Source organism: Mirounga leonina, unplaced genomic scaffold, assembly GCF_011800145.1.
Source record: "Mirounga leonina isolate KUSES-001 unplaced genomic scaffold, KU_Mleo_1.0 Mir_174, whole genome shotgun sequence".
In the NCBI taxonomy this organism is placed as follows: Eukaryota; Metazoa; Chordata; class Mammalia; order Carnivora; family Phocidae; genus Mirounga; species Mirounga leonina.
In genome coordinates, this window is record NW_023270451.1 from 15,515,961 (window position 1) to 15,542,422 (window position 26,462).

At 39.9% G+C, this 26,462-nt stretch overlaps 1 protein-coding gene across 2 annotated transcripts in view; it reads right to left on the minus strand.

The window, feature by feature from the left end:
- Positions 1–26,462, minus strand: part of TMEM243 (transmembrane protein 243) — a 96,168-nt gene that overhangs the window by 41,509 nt on the left and 28,197 nt on the right. For both annotated transcript variants that reach the window (XM_035020485.1, XM_035020486.1), the window contains exon 2: positions 562–633. In XM_035020485.1, coding sequence (XP_034876376.1) covers positions 562–618 — 57 coding nt within the window. In that variant the 5' untranslated portion in view covers positions 619–633. The remainder of the gene's footprint in view (positions 1–561; positions 634–26,462) is intronic.

The following is a 26,462-nucleotide window of genomic DNA, read 5'->3' on the forward strand; positions in this document are numbered from 1 at the left end:
AGGCATCCCAGGGACTTGAAGGTTTTAGAACAGAGTCCACACAAAAGCAGGGTTTTAGTGCAAGTAACGTGTGTGATATATAGATCAGTCTGGATAAATAAGAGACTGGAGGAGAGAAACTGGTTAGAAGGCTATTATATATTCAAGGCCTCGCAACTAACTGGGGATGAGCAGCAAGCTTAAAGACGTTATGACTCCAAGAGCTGGTTGCAAGGAAAGGCCAATAGGAAACTCCCAGCAGGAAGCTGGCGACCCAGGCCTGGAAGGCGGGGGAGGTGAGGAAAGGGTCCAGCGAGGGACAGACAGTAGAATCACAGAAGAGAGGAGCGGAAGAGCTAGCGGGAAGAAGAGATTCTGAAAGGTTCCAAGCGGAGGAGGGGCCCATGCTTTGGTTTTTTCTTTTCCGTCCAGTACATGTGGTGGGAGGCAATCTACTGCAGTGGTTAGAGGCAAGAGCTTTGCAGCCAGACAGACAGGAAATGATTTTTGGCCACTGAGGTTCGGTTAGTGGCCCCACCACTGGTGGAATATGTGATTATCTACAAGTCATTTCGAATCTACCTGAGCTTCTGTTTCCTCTCTGCAGATGGAGATATTAACACCTCCTGACTGGGCCATGGGGAAGATATTCACCTGGAACAGAGTAAAGACAATAAACAATAGCTATTGGTAAAAGTATAATTTTTATATTTTTATATGTACTGAGAGTAGAAGGGTTCAACATTGCTGCTGGTGGCTAAAAAGTAGTTCAGGTTAGACAGCCCTTGAGGGAAATAGAAAAGGGAGCCCTTTTGTGATCAAACCTCTGGATTCTCCTTTTTTCTTTCTCTTAAAAATTTTTATTAAGACATTTTCAAACAAACATAAAAGTGGAAGGAATAGTATAACAAAATCCTTTGTACCTATCACCCAGTTTTGCCAATCTTGTGTGGTTTTGGGGGGCGATGGAATTATTTAAATGCAAATCCCAGGTATGATTTCATATAATCTTTTTAAAAGAATACACAGGGGCACCTGGGTGGCACAGTGGCTTAAGCATCCGACTCTTGGTTTCAGCTCGGGTCTTGATCTCAGGGTCATGAGATCGTGCCCTGCATCAAGCTCAATGCTCAGCAGGGAGTCTGCTTGAGATTCTCTTTCCCTCTTCCTCTGCCCTCATGTTCATGCTCTCTCTCTCAAATAAGTAAGTAAATCTTTAAAAAGAAATTAAAAATAAATAAAAGAACACACAGGTTCATTTTCCAGCAGTATCATGGAGGAGGTATCTTTGGGAAATACTTCACTAAAATTTTTTTTTAATGCTGGATTAAATTAAGGGGAAAAATCCTTTAAAATGCATTGATGAGTTGTCAAGAAGGAAAGGAATTCTCAGACAAAAAACAAAGCGAAAGTAAAAATCAGAGCAGGCAAAGAACTGAAACTGGCTTTCACCTTGAGGGTTTTAACTAAACCCAGATGAGCTTGCGTTTCCATTTTTAATGGTATCTATGGATTCAGGGGACAGAGCCCCAGATCTAGAATTGATACCAGGTGGAGAGCATCGTAAAAGCTTCCCATTCTTCCACATTTATGCTGGGTGCCAAAGGGCTACATCCACAGGGTGAATGTAAAGTAGAAATAATGAGCTTTTCATGGAGCAACAAGGAAAATTGATTGTCTCAAACCTTGATATTGGGTGAAGATAAAACAACAAGAATTTATGACCACAAAATGCCCTCATGATAGAGCTCAGCCCCCACACAGCACTATTAGGGTATTGTGGATAAAGAAAAGCCCTCAGGGCAAACATTTAAAGTGGCCCTGGGTTTGCAGAGCCTGCAGCCTCTGGAAAACATATATTCTCCTTGGAGGAAAACACTTTAAAGTCAGGCCTCTGAGCATTCCCCCAGAGAAAGTTCCAAGAAATCTGAACTCACTTCAACAATCCCAGTGTTCATAAAGAACAAATAGCCAGGAACAAGAGCTTAGAGAAACAGCAGGCAGCAGACCCCAGAAGTAGAACCACAAAGACTCTCAGTGTAAGAAGGATAAAGTGTCATAATATGAGAGCCACCATTTTCACTCTCATCCTCCAAAGCTGTACGGGAAGCTTGCAGGGAACAAAAGCTCCCAAGAGCAAACCCCAGCAGATTACTTAGCCCTGCCCCCCGTCAAGGGTGGGGCGATTCCGCCTCCAGCAAAGACATTTGGGAACCATGGCAACAGGCCCCTCCCCCAGAAGATCAGCAAGAACAGCCAGCCAAGACCAAGTTTACCCATCAGTGAGAACGGCACATCTCCAGGGCTAGGGGAATACTGCACATAGAATTCATGACTTTTTCCCCGTGATTCTTTAGTTTTTCAGTTAATTCTTTTTCTCTTTCCTTTTTCACCCAATTTCTTTTTTATTTTTAATCTTTTTTTAATTTTCATTTTTACAGTTACATTCAATCCTTTCATTGTATTTAATTTTATTTCTGTATATATATATATATATATATATATATATATATATATATAAAACTTTTTCTTTCTTTACAATTTTGGGATGTAGTTTTTTCTAACAGACCAAAATACACCCAGAATCTAGTGTATGACTCTGTTCTTGTCACCTGTCTGATCATAGTCTCTCTTTTTTTCTTCTTCTTTTTTTTTTTTTAAGGTATTTTTTAATTTTCATTTTACAGTTACATTCTATCCTTTCAATGTATTTAATTTTATTTTTGTGTATATATGTCTTTCTTTCTTTACAATTTTGAGAGGTAGTTTCTTCTAACAAACTGAACAAAATATACTCAGGTTATAGTGTATTGCTCTGTTCTGTTCACCTGTCTGTTTATATTCCTTCCTTTTTTGTGTGTGTCTTTTAATTTTCATTTTTACAGTAACATTTTATCCTTCCATTGTATTTAATTTTATTTTTGTACATACATAAATTTCTCTTTTTTTACAATTTTGGGATCTAGTTTTCTAACAAACAGACCAAAATACACACAGGATCCAGTGTATTGCTCTGTTCTGTTCACCTGTCTGATTATATTCTCTCCCTCTTTTTTTAATTTTAATTTTTTTTTTTTTTGGATCGCTTCTGATTTGTTTAGTGTATATTTCTCTGGGGTCGTTGTTCCCATTTTAGTATTTTGTTCTGTTGTTCATCTATTCTTCTCTGGACAGAATGATAAAATAGAAAAACTCACCTCAAAAAAGAGAAAAAGAGGCAGTACTGATTGCCAGGGACATAACCAGTATGGATATAAGTAAGACGTCGGAGTTAGAGTTCAGAATAACAATTATACAGATACTGGCTGGGCTTGAAAAAAGCATAGAGAATACTAGAAAATCCCTTTCTGGAGAAATAAAAGAACTAAAATCTAACCAAGTTGAAATCAAAAAGGCTATTAATGAGGTGCAATCAAAATTGGAGGCTCTAACTGCTAGGATAAATGAGGCAGAAGAGAGAATCAGTGAAATAGAAGACAAAATGATGGAGAATAAAGAAGCTGAGAAAAAGAAAGATAAATAAGTACTAGATCATGAGAGGAGAATTTGAGAGATAAGTGATACCATAAAGTGAAACAATATTAGAATAATTGGGATCCCAGAAGAAGAGGAAAGAGAGGAGGCAGCAAGAAGGTATATTGGAGCAAGTTATAGTGGGGTACTTCCCTAACCTGGGGGAAAGAAAGAGGCATTCAAGTGCAGGAGACACAGAGAACACCCCTCAAAATCAATAAAAATAGGTCAACACCCCAACATATAATAGTGAAACTTGCAAATCTCAGAAGTGGAGAGAAAATTCTGAAAGCTGCTCAGGACAAGAGGTCTGTAACCTACAAGGGTAGAAACATTAGACTGGCAGCAGACCTATCCACAGAGACCTGGCAGGCCAGAAAGGACCGGCATGGTGCTAAATGAGAAAAATATGTAGCCAAGAATACTTTATCCAGCAAGAATGTCATTCAAAATAGAAGGAAAAATAAAAAGCTTCCAGGACAAACAGAAACTAAAAAAATTTGTGATCAGTAAACCAGCCTTGCAGGAAATACTAAAAGGGATCCTTTAAGTGAAGAGAGAGCCCAAAAGTCACATAGACCAGAAAGGAACAGAGACAATATACAGAAACAGTGACTTTACAGGTAATACAATGTCACTAAATTCATATCTTTCAATAGTTACTCTGAATGTAAATGGGTTAAATGCCCCAATCAAAAGACACAGGCTACCAGATTGGATAAAAAAGCAAGACCCATTGATATGCTGTCAGCAAGAGACTCATTTTAGACCCAAAGTCACCTCCAGATTGAAAGTGAGGGGGTGGAAACCGTTTATCATGCTAATGGACATCAAAAGAATGCTGGAGTGGCCATCCTTATATCAGATAGATTTTTAAACCAAAGACAGTATAAGAGATGAGGAGGGACACTATATCATAATTGAAGGGTCTATCCAACAAGAAGATCTAACAATTGTAAATATTCATGCCCCTAACTTGGGAGCAGCCAATTATATAAACCACTTAATAACAAACTTAAAAAAACACATCAACAATAATACAATAATAGTAGGGGACTTTAACATCCCACTCATTGCAATGGACAGATCATCTAAGTCAAAGATCAATAAGGAAACAATGGCTTTGAATGACACACAGGACCAGATGGGCTTCACAGATATATTCAGAGCATTCCATCCTAAAGCAACAGAATACACATTCTTCTCAAGTGCACATGGAACATTCTCTAGAATAGATCACATCCTGGGTCACAGATCAGGTCTCAACTGGTACCAAAAGATTAGAGTCATTCCCTGCATATTTTCAGACCACAATGCTTTGAGACTGACACTCCAATCACAAGAGGACATTTGGACAGAACTCAAATACATGGAGGCTAAGCCATCCTAGTAAAGAATGAATTAGTCAACCAGGAAATTAAAGAAATTTTAAAAAATTCATGGAAACAATTGAAAATGAAAACAAAACTGTTCAAAACATTTGGGATGCAGCAAAGGCAGTCCTAAGAGGGAAGTATATAGCAATACAAGCCTTACTCAAGAAACAAGAAAGTTCTCAAATACAGAACCTAAATTTACATCTAAAGGAGCTGGAGAAAGAACAGAAAATAAAGCTTAAGCCCAGCAGGGAGAAGAGAAATAATAAAGATTAGAGGAGAAATCAATGAAAGAGAAACCAAAAGAACAGTAGAACAGATCAACAAAACTAGGAGCTGGTTCTTTGAAAGAATTAATAAGATCGATAAGCACCTGGCCAGACTAATTGAAAAGAAAAGAGAAATGACCCAAATAAATAAAATCATGAATGAAAGAGGATAGATCACAACCAACACCAAAGAAATACAAACAATTATAAGAAGATGTTATGAGCAACTATATGCCAACAAATTAGGCAATCTGGAAGAAATGGATGCATTCCTAGAGAAGTATAAACTACCAAAACTGAAACAGGAAGAAATAGAGAACCTGAACAGACGTATAACCAGCAAGGAAGTTGAAGTAGTCATCAAAAATCTCCCAACAAACAAAGAGTCCAGGCTGGATGGCTTCCCAGGGGAATTCCACCAAACATTTAAAGAAGAATGAATACCTATCCACTGAAGCTGTTTCCAAAAATTGAAATGGAAGGAAAACTTCCAAACTCTTTCTATGAGGCCAGCATTACCTTGATCCCAAAACCAGCCAAAGACCCCACCAAAAAGGAGGGTTACAGATCAAAATCCCTGATGGACATGGATGTAAAAATTCTAATCAAGATACTAGCCAGTAGGATCCAACAGTACTTTAAAAGGATTATTCACCACAACCAAATGGGATTTATGCCTGGGCTGCAAGGATGGTTCAACATCTGCAAATTAATCAATGTGATATACTACATTAATAAAAGAAAGAACACGAACCATATGATCCTCTCAATAGATGCAGAAAAAGCATTTGACAAAGTACAGCATCTTTTCTTGGTTAAAACTCTTCACAGTGTAGGGATAGAGGGAACATACCTCAATATCATAAAGGCCATATATATCAAAAGCCCACAGCAAATATCATTCTTAATGGGGAAAAACTGAGAGCTTTTCCCCCTAAGGTCAGGAACACGGCAGGGATGTCCACTATCACCACTGTTGCTCAACAGGGAAGTCCTAGCCTCAGCAATCAGACAACAAAAAGAAATAAAAAGCATCCGAATCAGCAAAGAGGAAGTCAAACTCTCACTCTTTGCAGATGACATGATACTCTGTGGAAAACCCAATAAGACTCCACCCCCAAATTGCTAGAACTCCTACAGGAATTCAGCAAAGTGGCAGGATATAAAATCAATGCACAGAAATCAGTTGCATTTCTATACACTAACAGTAAGACAAAAGATAGAGAAATTAAGGAGTCGATCCCATTTACAATTGCACCAAAACCATAAGATACCTAAGAAAAAAACCTAACCGAAGAGGCAAAGGATCTGTACTCAGAAAACTATAGAACACTCATGAAAGAAATTGAGGAAGACACAAAGAAATGGAAAAACATTACATGCTCATGGATTGGAAGAAAAAATATTGTTAAAATGTCTATGCTACCTAGAGCAATCTATACATCCAATGCAATCCCTATCAAAATACCATCCACTTTTTTCACAGAGATGGAACTAATAATCCTAAAATTTGTATGAAACCAGAAAAGACTCCAAATAGCCAAAGGAATGTTGAAAAAGAAAAGCAAAGCTGGTGACATCACAATTCCAGACTTCAAGGTCTATTACAAAGCTGTCATCATCAAGACAGTATGGTACTGGCACAAAAACAGACACATAAATCAATGGAACAGAATAGAGAGCCCAGAAATGGACCCTCAACTCTATGGTCAAGTAATCTTTGACAAAGCAGGAAAGAATATCCAATGGCAAAAAGACAGTCTCTTCAACAAATGGTGTTGGGAAAATTGGACAGCCACATGCAGAAGAATGAAACTGGACCATTTCCTTACACCATTCACAAAAATAGACTCAAAATGGATGAAAGACTTAAATGTGAGACAGGAATCCATCAAAATCCTAGACGAGAACACAGGCAGCAACCTCTGTGGCCTCAGCTGCAGCAACTTCTTGCTAGACATATCTCCAAAGGCAAAGGGAAACAAAAGCAAAAATGAAGTATTGGGACTTAAGCAAGATAAAAAGTTTTTGCACAGCAAAGTAAATAGTCAACAAAACCAAAAGAGAACCAACAGAATGGGAGAAGATATTTGCAATTGACATATCAGATAAAGGGCTAGTATCCAAAATCTATAAAGAACTTATCAAACTCAACACCCAAAGAACAAATAATCCAGTCAAGAAATGGGCAGAAGACATGAACAGACATTTCTCCAAAGAAGAATCCAAATGGCCAACAGACACATGAAGAAATGTTCCACATCACTCGGCATCAGGGAAATACAAATCAAAACCTCAATGAGATACCACCTCACACCAGTCAGAATGGCTAAAATTAACAAGTCAGGAAACAACAGATGTTGGCCAGCAAGCAGAGAAAGGGGAAACTTCTTACACTGTTGGTGGGAATGCAAGCTGGTGCAGCCACTCTGAAAAACAGTATGGAGGTTCCTCAAAAAGTTGAAAATAGAGCTACCCTATGTATGACCCAGAAATTGCACTACTAGGGATTTACCCCAAAGATATAAATGGAGTGATCTGAAGGGGCACCTGCACCTCAGTGTTTATAGCAGCAATGTCTACAATAGGCATACTATGGAAAGAGCCCAAATGTCCATCAACAGATGAGTGGATAAAGAAGGTGTGGAATATATACACAATGGAATATTACTCAGTCATCAAAAAACATGAAATTTTGCCATTTGCAACAACATGGCTGGAACTAGAAGGTATTATGCTAAGTGAAATAAGTCAATCAGAGAAAGACAATTATCATATGATCTCACTCATATGTGGAATTTAAAAAACAAAACAGAGGAGCATAGAGGAAGGGAGGGGAAAATAAAACAGGATGAAATCGGAGAGGGAGACAAACCATCAGAGACTCTTAATTATAGGAAACAAACTGAGGGTTGCTGGAGGGGAGGTCGGAGGGGGGATGGGGTAACTGGGTGATGAGCATTAAGGAGGGCACATGGTGTAATGAGCACTGGGTATTATATAAGATTGATGAATCACTGAACTCTAGCTTTGAAACTAGTAACACACTGTTATTTAATTGAATTTAAATAAAAATAAAAAGCATAAAGGAAACAGAACTTGAAGATTTGGAAAAAAAATTAGAAAGGTCTCTAGAGGGAACACCAAGAGATTAGGCGTGTGTTTCGTGGACCTCATCACCCATCTCTGCAGACGCTCCTCTACAAGCATGGACTGAGACCGGGCAGAGACTGCAAGAAATGAAGGGAGGCTTTTGGACTTCTGGCATTTTCCAAGCAAGAAACAGGACAATAGAGCTATTTGGCTGTGAATATGTGTTCTTCTTCAAGAAAAGGGAACTACCCCTGAAACTAATAATACACTATATGTTAGCTAAGTTGAATTTAAATAAAAAATTTTAAAAAGAAAAGAAAAAAGAAAAAAAAAAGGAAGGATGTCCCTGCAGGGACCAGCTCCTCTGTGGTTCCAGATAGCAGGGCCACTTCCTGGCTCCAGGAGGCTACTGCCAACCCAGTGGGCCTGGAGGACAGCATCCATCCAAAGAAGATGATTCTCAAGTCTCAAAATCTAATGCAATTTTCTGTGCTAGGTTTCTGACTTGCCTGGGACCCATCACCCCTTTTTCCTTTCCTTTTTTTTTTTAAATTTAAGTTTTATTTTAATTCCAATTAGTTAACATACAGTGTAATATTAGTTTCAGGTATACAATACAGTGATTCAACAATTCCATACATCAGCCAGCGCTCATCACAACAAGTGCACTCCTAATCTCCATCACTTATTTCACCTATCCCCCCAACCCCCTCCCCTCTGGTAATTGATCCAGCAATTGCACTACTGACTAATCCAGGAATCAGAGAATAATGAGCATTTGTATATGAATAATAGGGGAGCAAAATAAGATTTCTCCAGTTGAGGGAACTTGCTATAGAATGCCAGGTGGGAGAGAGAACATGGCCAGTATTTCCCAAATATAAATTGAAACATGGGCACAAATATTGGTAAATGTAATTTCCCAAATTCTCCCTTTTTTGAATGGGATTGTCTGTCCTATGCCAGTTCCATCTTCAAAGTTTACAGGCAGACAACTTGTCTGGTTTTATAGCTTCTCAGACAGAGAGGAATGTTTTCCAGAGTGACTCATACCCTGGATCTCATCCAGACATGATTTAGAAGAAACTTTGACTTGAAGTTGATACTGGAATGGATGAAGGACATAAGTTTTGGGGACCGAAGGATAAACCGTTACAGGTTGAGTTGTGTCCCTGCCTTCCCGAAGATTCCCACGTTGAAGACTTAACCCTCCAGTACCTGCAAATGTGACCTTATTTGCAAATAGGGTCATTGCAGATGTCAGGAGTAAAGGTCAGGTCATACTGGAGAAGGGCAGGCCTCTAATCTAATGTAACTAGAATCCTTATAAAAGAACACCCTGTAGAGAGACAGATAGGCACCCTAGGAAAACATCATCTGAACATAGAGGCAAAACTAGGATGATGTGTCTACAAGCCAAGAGACACCGAAGCTAGGGGTTTCCGGAAAACCCCCAGGAGCTAGGAGAGAGATATGGGACAGATTCTCCTGCACAGCCCTCTGATGGAACAAACCTTGCTGAAAGCTTGGATCTCAGACTTCTAGAAGCAGGAGAAAATACATTTCTATTGTTCCAGCTTCCCAGTCGGTGGTGTTTTGTGACTGCAGCCTGAGCAAAGTAATACATTTAAATAGCCATACACTGTTTCCCTCTTATGAAGTTAGGAACCCCATTATTGTGTTTGTGGGTTTTTTTCCCCTGCTGTCTCAGGGCCCACTAGAACAATATGAACCGCAATACCCTGTAACAACTAGTCTCCTGCCTGTATCAGTCCAAGAGGGTCTGGACTGGGCACTGTTGCAAAGACTCCATTTCGTTTTTGGTCCTATAAAGTTTCCTCTTGGGTTGGACGAGAAGCGGGGGGTGGGGAGAGTCTGGCTGATACTTCCCACATGCTAGGTGAAAAGTGTGTTTGAAGCTTCTTTGTTTCTCTCCAAAAGGCCAGTGGCCAGGAACAACTTGTAAAACCGAGCAGTGGACATTATTAACTCTCCAAACCTGCTCACGGACAATCCCATTTTTTTTTTTTTTTTTTTTTTTTCCCCAGAGTATTTTTATTAGGGATTCCTGCCACCATATTAACATATAAAACAATCTGGATGTTGACATAGAAATGCAGATTTTACTATACAAAGATAAGGCTCCAATCACAGGTAACATGGCCCCCATATCTCTAGTATTTCAATGAAATCACCTTTTGAATTCTTCCCAGAGTTGTCTTTATAAATATTAGACTCTGTTGATGAAACCGAACTTTGGTCAGTGGAATTGACTGTACTCTTCTTGGTTTAAGGCTAACTGAGCGAGAGCCTCCTCCAAGGGGGCTTGCTAGCATGCAGTACTCCATATCTGCCAGAAGGTGTCGCTCCATCACAGCCAGCATTTGCCGGAGGCTCAGAACTCCTCCTCCCTGAATCCATGTCTTTAAATCTACAACTAAGTTATTGGTTACCAGTCTGTGCCCAAGTGCTTATTTTCACCTGGAGGAGATGCATCGGGTTTTCAGTGTACCTTGAATTCTTTGAAGCACTTTTAAAATTAATTTCTTTTGTAGCCAAGTGTTTTAAGAGTCTCTGTAGGTGATAATGCATGTGCTAGGAGCTTTCCCCAAAGTGGGGAGACTGTATGTTTTGCTTTCTTTGGGGGATAAAGCCACTAAAGGAAACAGTCTCAATGAATAAGTCTGTCACAACGCTAAGAAAGTAAAGCCTACGCTTGGCATTAAAGGGACCATTTTGGAAACTAGAGCCATATAATCTGATCACCTTTGCTACGTGGGCTGATGTTGTGAAAGTGATAGTGCATGCAGGTGGACAGGAAACAGACTTTAAAGGCGTATCTGATTACTATCTAAGTATGGGGCACATTTTGCCTCAGATTATTTTCTTCCCCTGGGGGGAAAATGATCACGGTGAATCGCCTTCACATACTACATACAAGTTGTATATGCAAATAAAAGAGAACACACCATACAACCCAGCCCATCTGGGTATGCTCTGGACAGAGGGAAAAGCATTCTGTAAACTGTTCAGTCTCTGCTTACAGAGGCTGATGTCCAAGAATTTGATTTGGCCCAAAGTAAAGACAAATTGATAATCTGCTTCAGTTTGGACTTTGTATCGCTAAAGGGTAGCCACCAGGATTATACTCTTCATTGTTGGATAAACACTATAATGGATCTGCTCTTATAAAAATGTGAAAATATTAATAGGTTTCTGGGCAAGGTCTGGAAGCAGAGAAAATGAACAATGATGAACTGACACAGTTGCCCTCCACAGTCAAGCTCTCTCCCCACTGAGGGAAGGGGAAGCTTCTCATGAGGTTGCCCTTGGAGCAATGGTTCTTCTCCTTGATAACGGTTTAGACTCCCCTGGTTCCGACTGTTTATCCCTGAAGCATGCATGGGTGGGAGTGAGGGGAGATGTATTAGGAGTCTGCAGGAAGAATGAAGAGTCCCATCCTTATTTCATACCAGTGGATAATTCTCAAAGAAACCAGAAGACTTGGAGGGTCAAAGTCCATGTGGGGCCAGTCTGACAGAGCTCCTCTCTTCACATCATGTTAAGATTTGGGGAATTGTTCTATGGCATATTGTTGCCTTCAAGATGCCCCTGGGAAGAGATAGGGAATCAAACTTTAGCTCTGTTAAGGGTTTTTTCAGAAGGATGGGGTGCAATTTGTACTGGGAGATACTAAAGAAACTCTTCCTCTTTTTCCTAAGAAGTGAGTGGACACCAAGGCAGAGAAAGGGGTTGTGTCCAGGGAACGGCTTAAATATTTTTAAAAAATCTGGGCGCCTGGGTGGCTCAGTTAGTTAAGCGACTGCCTTCGGCTCAGGTCATGATCCTGGAGTCCCTGGATCGAGTCCCGCATCGGGCTCCCTGCTCGGCAGGGAGCCTGCTTCTCCCTCTGACCCTCCCCCCTCTCATGTGCTCTCTCTCATTCTCTGTCTCTCAAATAAATAAATAAAAATCTAAAAAATATATATATATATTTTTTAAAAATCTATAATGTGGAGGGACGCCTGGGTGGCTCAGTCAGTTAAGCAGCTGCCTTCAGCTCGGGTCATGATCCCAGGGTCCTGGGATCGAGCCCCACATCGGGCTCCCTGCTCAGCAAAAAGCCTGCTTCTCCCTCTCCCTCTGCCTGCCCCTCTGCCTACTTGTGCTCTCTCTCTCTCTGTCAAATAAATAAATAAAATCTTTAAAAAAAAAATCTGTAATGTGGGAACAATTGTAATTAGCATATTTTAAGGTTTTTTTCTTCCTATACATTGAGTTTTCTTCTATTCACTCACTACTTTTCGGTAAAGGCAATTACAGGGACACAGTTTTATGTTGGTGATGTTGTCTTTGACTCTAAAATCTGGAACACCTAAGATGAAAAGCACTACAAAATGGCAAGTGGAGGGCGCCTGGGTGGCTCAGTTGGTTAAGCGACTGCCTTCAGCTCAGGTCATGATCCTGGAGTCCCGGGATCGAGTCCCGCATCGGGCTCCCTGCTCGGCAGGGAGCCTGCTTCTCCCTCTGACCCTCCCCCCTCTCATGTGCTCTCTCTCATTCTCTCTCTCTCAAATAAATAAATAAAATCTTTAAAAAAAAAAAATGGCAAGTGGAGATCAGCTGTCAACTCTATTATGAAAAAGCTGTACTGGAGAGCAGGGCTGCCCAGAAAAGCCCAGGCAAACCACAGAATCATGAGAAATAATAACTTGTTATATTAAACCACTAAGTTTGGGGTAGTTTCTTGTGCAGCACCAAGTGACTGAGCAATGTGGAGAGGTAGGAAAATGAGGAGCCGGCTCTTGATGTATAGAAGTTTATGTTTATTTTATTTATTTATTTTAGAGACAGAGAGAGAGAGGGAGAGAGAGCAGGGGGAAGGGCAGAGAGAGAGGGAGAGAATCTGGAGCAGACTCTGCTCTGAGCAGGGAGCCCCACGTGGGGCTCAATCCCTGGGATCATGACCTGAGCCGAAGGCTGACCCTTAACATACTGAGTCACCACCCCCTTCTTTTTTTTAATAGCCTACTTAACAGCCGGGACAACTTGAAGACACTCTGGTGTCATCATTGGTGTGGGCTGGTCCTGGATCCAGTGAGTGGTGAAAATCGTGGGAATTTCCAAACTTCCTTGTCATCATTCCTGGCCACACTGGTGATAGCTGTCCCTTGTATATATAAGGTCTCCTTGTTCTTCTCTAGTCATTCACTTTTAACTCTCCTCCTTGTGTGTGGTCACCAGTGAGCTTTGAAGCATAATCCAGAACCTCAGGTTCCAAGTCAAGCTCTGCTGCTTTCAACAGCAGGATATAGATTGGCAGGAATGTAGATTCCCACTGATTTATTATGTAGATAGTCAGGGAGGTTACTGCTGTGTTGATGTTGGTGTGAAATGAATACTGATTCTAACGATGGCTTTAACATTTGGATAATGCTTCTAACATTCAATAGCCTGTGTTTAAGAAGGCAAATTGATAGCTTTCTTCTAGCCATAATATCACTGAAATTATATGTACATTTAGATATGTATGTTTATATGTATATGTGTACATATGTATGTAAACACACACAGTTAACCCTTGAATATCTCAGGTTGAAAATGCATTAGTCCATGTATATGCGGGCTTTTTCCAATAAATATAGTACAGTACAGTAAATACAGTAATATACAGTACAATATAGTAAATATACTATAGAACAGTACTGTAAATGTATTTTCTCTTGCTTATGACTTTCTTAGTAATATTTTCTTTTCTCTAGCTTCCTTTATTTTAGGAATGCAGTATATTAATACACACATACAAAATATGTGTTAATTGGCTTTATATTCTCAGTAAGGCTTCCAGTCAACTGTAGGCTATTAATAGCTATGTTTGGGGGGAGTCAAAGTTATACATACGTGGATTTTCAACAGTGCAAGGGATCAGTGCCCATAATCCTCACATTGCTCGAAGGTCAACTGTACATTGCACATATATTCCACGTGCTTGCCTTGCCAGTCCAATCACTTCTCCCAGTCTAAATTCTCCCACCTGAGGATCACTTCAGGCCTCAGCCCAACTCTCCCACCCCCACCCCCACCTGGGAACAAACACAGCACTACCAGGCTAACTGCTATTACCATTTACCAATCTAGACTATTGCACAGACATCATCCAGGGATCTTGTGCAAGTGCACATTCTAACTCGGCAGTTCTGGGGTTGGGTCTGAGAGTCTAATAAGCTCCCAGATGACACCAGTGCCATCTCAGTTTCCGGACCAAACTGAGTAGCCAGGGTCTAGACCAGCATTTTCTAATAAGGGTTCCCTGACACTTTTTAAACATACATAAACGGAACAAGTTATTTTCTAAACCCTTCCTCAAAACATACTGTTACACATTTGAGGAAGTGTTATGTTAAGATCAATAATTATCTTTGAACACTGTCCTTTCCATGGCTCTCTCATGATTAAAACCTTTGAACTAGGGGCGCCTGGGTGGCTCAGTTGTTAAGCATCTGCCTTCAGCTCGGGTCATGATCCCAGGGTCCTGGGATCGAGTCCCACATCGGGCTCCCTGCTCCATGGGGAGCCTGCTTCTCCCTCTCCCACTCCCCCTGCTTGTATTCCCTCTCTCGCTGTGTCTCTCTCTCTCTGTCAAATAAATAAAATAAAATCTTAAAAAAAAAAACAAAACAAACTTATTTAAAAAAAAAAACAAAAAAAACCCCTTTGAACTTCTTCTATAAAAGAGGGTGAAACTCATTCCATTCTTTCTGCACTCTTGCTACAATGTTCACAGTTTACTTCCTGATTTGGCTCAGAGTTAGGTATGTTCCTTCTGAAGTCCTTGGCAGGACAGGACACGTTCCTTCTTGTACTTTACTTACCAAAGAGTTACAATAGCTACAGAACTTGCTCAAGAGTAAATGGCAATTGCTTTGCTCACTGAGTAAAACTCCAAATAATAAGACCCTATTCATTCATCCTGGGTCCCACTAGAGACACGGATCCTATTCTGGGGGTGGGCCACTTTGGAGACTGGTGGACAGTTTTAGAAAAGAAGCCCCTTTTGGGTTATGACACATGTGACTAATTGGGAAACAAAGGAGGGAAGGCCGTGAGGTGAGTAGGGACTGTTTCTGCTCAGAAATCTCTTTAGAAATAAGAGCAGTGATGTGGTAAGCATGGGGTGTTATATGCAACTAATGAATTATTGAGCATTGCATCAAAAACTAACAATGTACCATATGTTGGCTGATTGAATTTAAATTAAAAAGAAGAAGAAGAAGAAGAGGTAAGGGCAGTAAACCCAGGCAGAGAGGGGCGCATTTCCATCCCTGACCATCCTGTGCTCTCTGTTGAAACTGGAGTAATTGTGAGGAGCTGCAGCAACCGTCCTTAGGTTTGGTTTCCGGGCAGCTGGGGAGAGAGCTGTGTATCATAGGATTTGGGAGCAGGCCAAATTAAACAGGAATTTTGGTTCTGACCAACCACCTCCAGCAAGTGACTTGACTCTCTGAAGATAACAGTATTTTCTGCCTGAGAGTGTTGACTGCACAAGATGATGTATGTGTGTAGGAGATTGAGCAATGCAACGCACAGAATGACCGCTGTTTGTGTTAGTATTAATGCTATCAAGTCTTAATGAATGAGAGCTAGCTAGTTTTCATATAAGTATTCATACTATCAAGCCCTATGGGATATGTCTCAGCAGCCAGCTAGCCCAACCATGGGGTCCATAATTTACCTCCCTCCTCCTACCCTGTCAGGAAATTTGGGTAGAGGTGATCTGCTAGGTGTTGAAACCTGGTAGAGCTTAGGCTACGTGTAGGACATGAGCACTGTGACACATTTGGAAGACAACTGTTATGTCAGGCAGGTCTTAGCAAGTTCAGTAAACCAAATAAACACAAAGTCAAATTTTTCCAAAGAAGACATCCAAATGGCCAGATGGAAAAAGTGCTCATCACTCAGCATCAGGGAAGTCCAAATCAAAACCTCAATGAGATACCACCTCACACCAGTCAGAATGGCTAAAATTAACAAGTCAGTAAACGACAGAAGTTGGCAGGGATGCGGAGAAAGGGGAACCCTCCTACACTGTTGGTGGGAATGCATGCTGGTGCAACCACTCTGGAAGACAGTATGGAGGTTCCTCAAAAAGTTAAAAATAGAGCTACCCTATGACCCAGCCATTGCACTACTGGGTATTTACCCCAAAGATACAAATGTAGCGATCCGAAGGGGCATATGCACCCCAATGTTTATAGCAGCAATGTCCACAATAGCCAAACTATGGAAAGAGCCAAGATGTCCATCAATGGATGAATGGATAAAGAAGATGTGGTATATATATACAATAGAATATTATGCAGCCATCAAAAAACCCGAAATCTTGCCATTTGCAACGATGTGGATAGAACTAGAGGGTATTATGCTAAGTGAAATAAGTCAGTCAGAGAAAGATAAGTATCATATGATCTCACTGATATGAGGAATTCTTTAATCTCAGGAAACAAACTGAGGATTGCTGGAGTGGTGGGAGCTGGGAGGGATGGGGTGGCTGGGTGATGGATATTGGGGAGGGTATGTGCTATGATGAGCGCTGTGAATTATGTAAGACTGATGAATCACAGACCTGTACCTCTGAAACGAAATAGTAGGAAGGGAAAAATGAAGGAGGGGGGAATTGGAGGGGGAGATGAACCATGAGAGACTATGGACTCTGAGAAACAAACTGAGGGTTTTAGAGGGGAGGGGGGTGGGGGGATGGGTTAGTCCAGTGATGGGTATTAAGGAGGGCATGTTGGGCATGGAGCACTGGGTGTTATACGCAAACAATGAATCATGGAACACTACATCAAAAACTAATGATGTAATGTATGGTGACTAACATAACAAAATAAAACACACACACACACAAAGTCAAGTATAGCTGGTTCTTCCATGCAGAGGAGACTTGTGTTGGAAGGAGAGGCAGCTAGCCCCAACCTCGGGTCTGCAGCTTTTGTGATCTGTCATTTCCCTCCCACTTTCTCACCATTGCCCATGGTTACTGACACTGAAGGGGTAGTTCAGATCTACCCCTTGAATCAAATCCGGGTCCAAATCATGTCTTTTGCCATCTTTTTCAGGCAGCTGACTCTGGGGAAATTGTCTCTCTGAGCCTCGTTCTATTTCACCAGCCGTGAAACTTTCATTTACCTGCTCTTCAGTCTGGTTGATGACTGCAATTGCCAGACTAACAAATAAAAATACAGGACATTCAGTTCAATCTGAATTTCAGATACACAATAAACTATTTTTACTATAAACGATATCCAGTTAAATTTGATAGTTTTATAATATGTCCCAAATACTGCATGGGACATACTTACATGAAAAAAAAAAGTTTGTTGTTCATCTAAAATTCAAATTTAACTGGGGGCCCTGTATCTTATGTGGCAGCCCTATTCATGACATTGAAATGTGTGAGAATATTTAGCTTGAAGAAGGTACTGAACTGGCCATCTTCGTATTCCCAAAGAGCTCTGTACATACTTATGCCAGGTCCTCAAGGATAGTGAAAGAGAAAGGAAGAAGTAAAGGGGGGGAAAGGCAGACTAGAAACAAACTTTAGAGGATGTCATATGTGATCTGGCTTTGAAGCACAAGTAGGAGTTCATCTGGCTTAGAATCCAGCAGAGAGTGTAAGGCACAGGGGTGGTCAATGAGTGAAAGCAGGTAAGGACCATTATGAAGCCTGAATATTATCTTGGGATCACTGGAGAACCACTCATCTTCTTTTCCAGGAGAGCGATTTGATCAGATTTGGGTTTTAGACAGATTGCTCTGGCAATGGTAGAGATGGTTGGACAGAGGTTGTGGGCGGGGGGAAGGAGGTGGACGGGGTGTATAACAGGTGAGGAGCTTGGACCAAGTTCATGGCAGTGAACGGAGAGGAATGGATGGATTCAAGAGACATTGCAGATGTTGAATGACAGGAATTTGCAAGAGGTTGACTGTGAAGATGGAGAGGAGACTCACAAGTCCACCAAAACGGTGCTTAAGTGAAAATTTTAGAGGGAGAGGAATTACACAGGAGAAAGTGGCATCATGGAAGTCAAGGTGGGAAGATTGGAGGGAAGATGGTGAACAGTATTGTCACTGGTGTCTGACCCCCTGAACTCAGGAAATTTCTAGTAGAACCTTCTGCCTGTCAATCTTACTTTTTAGGAACAGAACTCCTAGGACCTTCTGCCTCACTGTCCATCTTACCTTAAGAAACTGACAAACTGCGGGAAAAGAAAAAGAAACATTTGAAGAAGACACCTGCACAAATGAATCTGAATGTGTCTCAGCCTCACGCTAATGTTAAAATTCCCCTCTGAATATTCATCCCAAACCCTAATAAAATGGAAGTGAGCATCCTTAAAGTTGAGGTGAGAAATTGTGCTCTGCTTTCCCTTGCTCAGGGAGGCACAGATTTGGAAATGATTACTCATGATCCCCTTATTTGTACAAACAAAGATGACCTTGTGTGTGACCATTCTGTGTGGTGTAGTCTCGTGGGGTAGTCTCTGTCTATAATGCACCAAGAAGGGGACCCACTTTGGCCCACCAGCTGTGTCTCCTTCAAAGATGAAGGAAGATGAAGATAGGGAAATGAAAGAGGTCATTGAATTCCACAGACCTGGGCACTTATGATGGAGGTCCCAGCGAGGCACTGATATAGATAGCTGTGGAAACACTGTGGAGTACGCGGGAGGCGAGCCGGAGAGAAATGAAGGTGGTCTACGCTTTCAAGACATTTACAGGTGAAAAGAGAAATCAGTTTAGGGGGATGCATGATCCATGGAGAATGTTTGGTTTGTGTTTTAGTATGTACAGGAAAGGAGCGGTTTGTATAAATGAGGCCAAGAATCCAGAGATTCAAGATAAAGGAGAATGAGCAGATAAGCTACGAGTAGGCTCTCTGAGCCCAAGGGCAATGGTAACACAGGTGAAAACTGGTAAAGGACACTTCTTTCCTCTGCAGTAAAAAGGAAGAAGGTAGAAGTGGTAAACACGTGGGTGAGTCCTGAGGGACAGAGAATGGAAGTTGAGGGAATTCAAGACTAGATGATCTCCATTTTCCCCGGGAATTATAGATAAACTGAGGGAAGTGGGAGAAGTCAGCAGGCTGTAAGTCCTGTCAAGCCGATAGAAAGGTTTACTGGAACAGAGGGAGAGGGAGCGGTAACAGCATCACCATTGGAAGTGGCGGCAGAAAAGGAAATTTACAACAAAGATGTGTTTTACTTATCATTATATATACATCACATAAAATTTACCTTCTTGATTTAAAAAAATTTTTTTAAAAGAATTTATTTATGTATTTGACACAGAGAGACACAGCAAGAGAGGGAACACAAACAGGGGGAGTGGGAGAGGGAGAAGCAGGCTTCCTGCCGAGCAGGGAGCCTGATGTGGGGCTCGATCCCAGGACCCTGAGATCATGACCTGAGCCGAAGGCAGACGCTTAACGACTGAGCCACCCAGGTGCCCCTTGACTTAAAAATTTTAAAGGAATATTTCAGGGTGGTAAATAGTATGTGGGTTCCTGAAATGGAAGCGAACATCCTTAAAGCTGAGGTGAGGAATGGTGAAACTCAATGAGAGAGAGAATTTTTGAAGGAAGGTTGTAGAGCAATGAATTGAAAGAGGCACAAGGCAGAGCCAAGATTATACTAACTCTTTTCTTAGTCTAGAGATGAGGGTGTAGGGGTGAGCAGACTCCACCTGATACTCAGCAGGCAAACCTTTGTCAAGGGACAAACTTTAGGTCTTCGGTTACAATGAAGAGATGGCAGCGTTTTAGGAGAGAGCTAAATTTCTCGAGAGATCTCTTGGAAATTAATCTGTGGCTTGAGAACATAATAGGAAGATTTCAAGAGAGAATCAGTGGGATGAGGCAAGGAAGTGTGTAGAACTCAGGTGGGTAGTCACGAGCCTATGTGAGAAATTAACCAGATAGCCAGTGTTCTGGGCAGTTTGAGAGCTTGACTTGAATGGATCTAACTAGGCTCAGAGTCCATCTGGTATCAAGCTGCTCTTGTCTCTGCAAACTGTCTTACATCTTGACAGAGCTGCAAGCCCTTTGGGAGCCAGGGACATAATATGTAGAGATCATGCCATAGATTTTTTGTTCTTTGGTGGCCTTGGCATTTTATTGAGACTTTGGTAGTTTTCATTTGATATTTTTAAACTTATTGGAAATTAACTCTACCCCAACCAACTTCCTGGTTTTCATGAGAAGAGGTGGGATTAAGACAGTCATGGACACTAAGAAAATAATTTTTTCGACTGGCTTTTTTTTTTACTTTCCCGCCTGGATATAAAAGAAGCACTCCTAATAGAAAGTCTAAAAATTTTAAAGAAATCATGTAAACAGAGAAATAAACAAACCTTCCTAAGTCTACCATTCAAGATTAACCACCTCTAACATTTTGGCATATATGCATCCCGTGATTTCTTTGCCTTCTCCCTCCTTTATGTAATTAAAATCATAATACAGATACATTCTCGGCTTTTATCACTTGGTATTTTATAGTAAACAGTAGGATGTTTTAAATCTTTTTTTTTTTTTTTTTTTAAAGATTTTATTTATTTATTCATGATAGAGAGAGAGAGAGAAACAGAGGGAGAAGCAGGCTCCCAAGGAGCAGGGAGCCCGATGCGGGACTCGATCCCAGGACCCTGGGATCATGACCTGAGCCGAAGGCAGATGCTTAACCATCTGAGCCACCCAGGCGCCCCTTTTTTTTTTTTTTTAAAGGTTTTATTTATTTATCCGAGAGAGAGAATGGGAGACAGAGAGCATGAGAGGGGGAGGGTCAGAAGGAGAAGCAGACTCCCTGCTGAGCGGGGAGCCCGATGTGGGACTTGATCCCGGGACTCCAGGATCATGACCTGAGCCGAAGGCAGTCGCTTAACCAACTGAGCCACCCAGGTGCCCCAGTAATCAGTAGGATGTTTTAAAAGGCTTATTTGATAAGTTGGATCTATTTTTCTAGGTTTGTTCTAGAGTTCATTCTGGGTTTCATCTAGAGTCAGAACCTGGTGGAGAACTCCCTCTTGAATCTTCTTCCAAATGTCTTATAGCTTGAAATGCCTTATTTCCTAAAATAGAACTTTATGGAAGAACTCCATGGTACATCTCATTCATAAGCTTCTTATTCTGGAGTGTATAAACATTGATTGTGGATGACAGTGGTATTTACACTGTACTGATGCATTCCTTAATTGTGTAAACTTCTAAGAAAAATATGTGCATAGAAAACCAACTTTTTTGGCAGAGAGGTTAAGTTTAAGTAATACATATTTAGGCCTGAAATCCACTGGATTCATTTTGGCAAATTAAAATAAACTTATGATCCTGGATTCAAGAGAATTTACTACTTGGAATTCTATGTCAAAGGAAGTATTTGGCAAGTTTCCTCATATCTCTGGGCAAAAAATGATAGAAAAATATGTAATCTAATATACTTTTTCATGAAAAATTTTTCATGATTAAAAACTTTTATTTTGATATGATGAAAGAAAATTTAAGAGGAAATTAAGACAGTTTTGAGGCCAATCAAGACCCAGAATTGCTGAGAGGCCTCAGAGCTGCCCCAAGAGCCCTAGTCCAGGCCTCACCAAAGTAGTTACTGGCAAAAACAGAACCTCCCAAACTCTTTCAGACCTGGGCATGGTTGCTCAACCCACCTCAGACTGCATTTCTCTGGACTGAAAAAGAACCATTTGGTTAAAAGGTTTTGGAAAGTGAAAGGCCAACCACATTAAAGAATTTTGTTATTTGCCACAGAGGCCCATTATATGGGATATTCTGAGCACAAGATATTAGGCAAGAGAAGTCCCATAATGACTTATTAGTTTAAAAAGGTATTGTATGTGGGGCGCCTGGGTGGTTCAGTCATTAAGTGTCTGCCTTTGGCTCAGGTCATGATCCCAGAGTCCTAGGATCGAGCCCTCCATCAGGGTTCCTGCTCAGAGGGAAGCCTGCTTCTCCCTCTCCCACTCCCCCTGCTTGTGTTCCCTTTCTCAATGTCTCTCTCTCTCTGTCAAATAAATAAATAAAATCTTTAAAAAAAATTAAAAAGGTATTGAATGAATCTTGCTCATTGGTAGAGATTTCAAAGAACAATTCCATTTAAGGAATTAGGAATAATACATTTATCATGCTACATCATTTTTCAAGGATTACTTTAATCCATCAGACTAAAATTATGAATTCCAACTCAAAGACTCCCTCCCCAATTAAAATGAGGGTTTTAAAATTTAAACTTTTAGGGTGCCTGGGTGGCTCAGTTGGTTAAGCGACTGCCTTCGGCTCAGGTCATGATCCCGGAGTCCTGGGATCGAGTCCCGCATCGGGCTCCCTGCTCGGCAGGGAGTCTGCTTCTCCCTCTGACCCTCCTCCCTCTCATGCTCTCTGTATCTCATTCTCTCTGTCTCAAATAAATAAATAAAATCTTTAAAAAAAATAAATAAATAAAATTTAAACTTTTATTTTGAGATATGTAGATTTATATCCACTAGGAAGAAATAATACAGAATGATCCAGTGTCTACTTGTCCAGTTTCCCCTAATGGTAAGAACTTACAAAAAATTATTATATGATATTACGAACAGGATTTTGACATAAACATAGTCAAGATAAAGCACTTTGTTGAATAAGAATGTTAAGAATGAACATCTCTAGGGGCACCTGGGTGTCACAGTCAGTTGGGCATCTGGCTCTTGGTTTTAGCTCAGGTTGTGATCTCAGGGTCCTGAGATTGAGCCCTGCATTGGGCTCCACGCTCAGTGTGGAGTCTGATTGAGATTCTCTCTTTCTCCCTCTGCCCCTCCTGCTCTCTCTCTCTCTCTCTCAAATGAATAAATAAACATCTCTGCCCGATTTTCTATCTATGGGGAACATCATTTGGTTTTTCACCATTAAGTATGATGTTAACTGTAGTTTTTGTAGATGTTCTTTGCCAGGCTGAGAAATTTACCCTTCAATCTTAGTTTTCTAAAAGGTTTTGTTTTGTTTTGTTTTTAAATAATAGATGGCAATTGAATTTTCTCAAGTGCTTCTTTGGCACTGATTGATATGATCATGTGATTTTTCTTCTTTAGCCTGTTAATATAGTGGATTACATTGATTGATTTTCTGATATTGATTAGCCTTGCGTTCCTGGAATAAACTCCACTTGGTCGTGGTATATAATTCTTTTTACATATTTTTGAATTCTATTTGTTAATATTTTGTTAAGGATTTGGGGTCTTTAAAATAGCAACTCAGATAATAATATTCATGTCTGTTCAAGAAAAGTTTGTAAATTTGCCAATGAGATTTTGGTAAGATAAACCTATGGAGGTAAGATTGCCATTTTAAAATGGTCCCTAATTATTTTCTTTATTGAAATACCTGTTTTTATTTAAAATAGTCCTATAAATTTATTCACATCTTATTCTCTAATAAAAATATTTGCCTATACATTTGTTTACTCTCCCAGGATGTGGGTCAGTGTGATAGTAAGATTCCTCATGCTGTTTCTTGACCTATCCCTTTTTTCCTGTTACTCAATACATTATTTGTAATATTCCATGCATTTTTCTTTCAGTGACATTTAAGGGGAGTGCTGCTGGTATTCTCATCCACTCACTTTCAATTTTCTCATCTCTTTCTTTCATATTACTTTCTCCTTTTCAATCGCATTCCTTTCTTCCTCTTTTATGTGTTGTGCTCCCCACGCCCCCCTCCCGTCTCTGCCTTTAGGTGATACCAACAGGCTTAGGACATTATTTGGCCCCACTGACATTTGAAGATAAAGTTGTTGGTGATTATCATGCCATCAGAAATCACTAATATTTAATATATTTGCAAAATCAGGGTCAATAATTATGTAAAAGTAAAAAGAGATTATTTTGAATAACTCACTATCTCTCCCTAGTTTCTCAGACTTCACAAGTTTAAATGAGGAAAGCCTGGGAGGGGAATTGTATTGTTTATCTTTGCCGATAATATTAATAGAAAAAACTAGGGGTAGGTAGTGGGTTATTCAAAACAATCTATTTCTACCCTCACCTAATTATTGACCACGATTTTGCAAAGTCTGTTGAAGCTACTAAGCTAAGGGAAGTATAGAATGAGATTTTGCTCTTACATAATTCACCAGGCTAATGGTGATGGTAATTCTGTTATGTTCCATTCTGTAACCAGACCGTGTTGGCTGTTCTGGTTAGTAATTACAGCAACAGTTTTCCCTGTTAGAATAAAAAGTATTTCAAGGCTCTGTTTTACACAGCTTCATTTTAGATTCAATGCTCTTGCTAATCCTTTAAAAGCAACCATTAAGTTGTGATTGTCCTTTGGAATGTAGGGGTCCATCAGGTTTAGTATTCTGTTTCCATAGAAATAGGATTTCTATATTCTTTCAGAATCATCTTTAGAAAAATGGCCTGACTGCCTTTATTTTTATTTTGAAGCTTCCTTTTGAAATGAATCTTTATTCCAACATGGATTCTAAGTTCGGGAAAACTATCCACGAATGACTGGCTGTATTTATTTTTTTCTGGCTTTACTGAGGTACAATTGACAAACAAATTGTATATATTTAGGGTGTACGACATGATTTAATATTCATATACACTGTGAATGATTACCACAATCAAGTTAATTAGTATATCCGTCACCTCGCATAGTTACCTTTGTGTGTGTGTGTTGAGACACTTAAAATCTACTATCTTAGCAAATGTCAAATAAATTATACAGTATTATTAACTATATTCACCATGCCCGTATATGAGATCCTCAAGACTTATTTCTCTTATATCTGCAAGTTTGATTGGTTTTAGAAACCTCTCTTGAAGTTTTAGACATTTCTATTAATTAAATAACTATCTCTGGTCTCAAGTGTTCCTTTCATATTCAAAATCTATAAAATTACCATATTATTTTTCTTTCAGACATGTAAGTTGCTTCTTTCCTATTTTATGAACCTCTATTTATTTATTATCCTAAAAATTTTGCTCTTCTCAGTGAAAGAGGAATTTGCTGTTGAAATTGCATCCTTTTATAAATCAGATTGTTTATAAATGTGGCTTGATCATCAATTTAAATTTTCATTCTTTTTATCCTCTATTTTTAAAACTCAAAACTAAGAATGTTGTAAGGAAAATAAACCAATTACACAGGTGGTCATATTTAATAATCATTCATTTTTAAAGTTAACAAATGGAGATATAGTTCACATAAAAAATTTATTCTCTTAATTATACAATTCAGTAGTTTAGGAAATATATTCACAAGGGTGTATGACTATTGCCACTATCTAATTCCAGAACATTTTTATGACTCCAAGAAGAAACCCCAAACCCATTAGCAGTCACTCACCATTCTAGCCTCTGGTAATGGCAAATCTACTTTCTGTCCTTATGGATTCACCTATTCTAAAAATGGAATATTTACAGAATTATATAAATAGAATCTTACGTGACCTTTCGGTTTTTTTTCATTTGGTATAATGTTTTCAAGGTTCATTCATGTTGTATCATACATCAGTACTTTGTTCCTTTTTATGGTTGAACATTATTTCATTGCATGGATGTACCACAATTTGTTTTTGTTTTGTTTTAAAGATTTTATTTATTTATTTGAAAGAGAGAAGAGAGAGAGCACGAGCAGGGGGTAGTGGCAGAGGGAGAGGGAGAAGCAGACTCCCTGCAGAGCAGGGATCCTGATGTGGGGCTCCATCCCAGGAACCCGTGACCATGACCTGAGCTAAAGGCAGACACTTAACAAGCTGAGCCACCCAGGCACCCATATACCACAATTTGTTTACCATTCATCTGTTCATAGACATTTGGTTTATTTCCACATTTTTGATACTGTGAAAAATGCTGCTGTGAACATGTGTGTGCAGCCATTTCTTTGAGATTCTGTTCTCAGTTCATTGGAGTATATACCCAGAAATGGAATTGCTGGGTTATATAGTAATTCTATTTTTAACATTTTGAGGAACTGCCAAACCATTTTCCAGAAAGTTAATACACATACAGTGGAATTTGCATCAATTCTTTTGGAAATCTACAATATTGGTAATATCAAAGTGCACATTATTCTTTTCAGTGGTAATAACCTCCTGTGTCACTTTGTTCCTTTTTTTGTTTTTGTTTTTGTAGCAGAAGATTTAGAAAATAACCAAAGGTTTCCCTTCTATTTCAAAATATTTTCTCT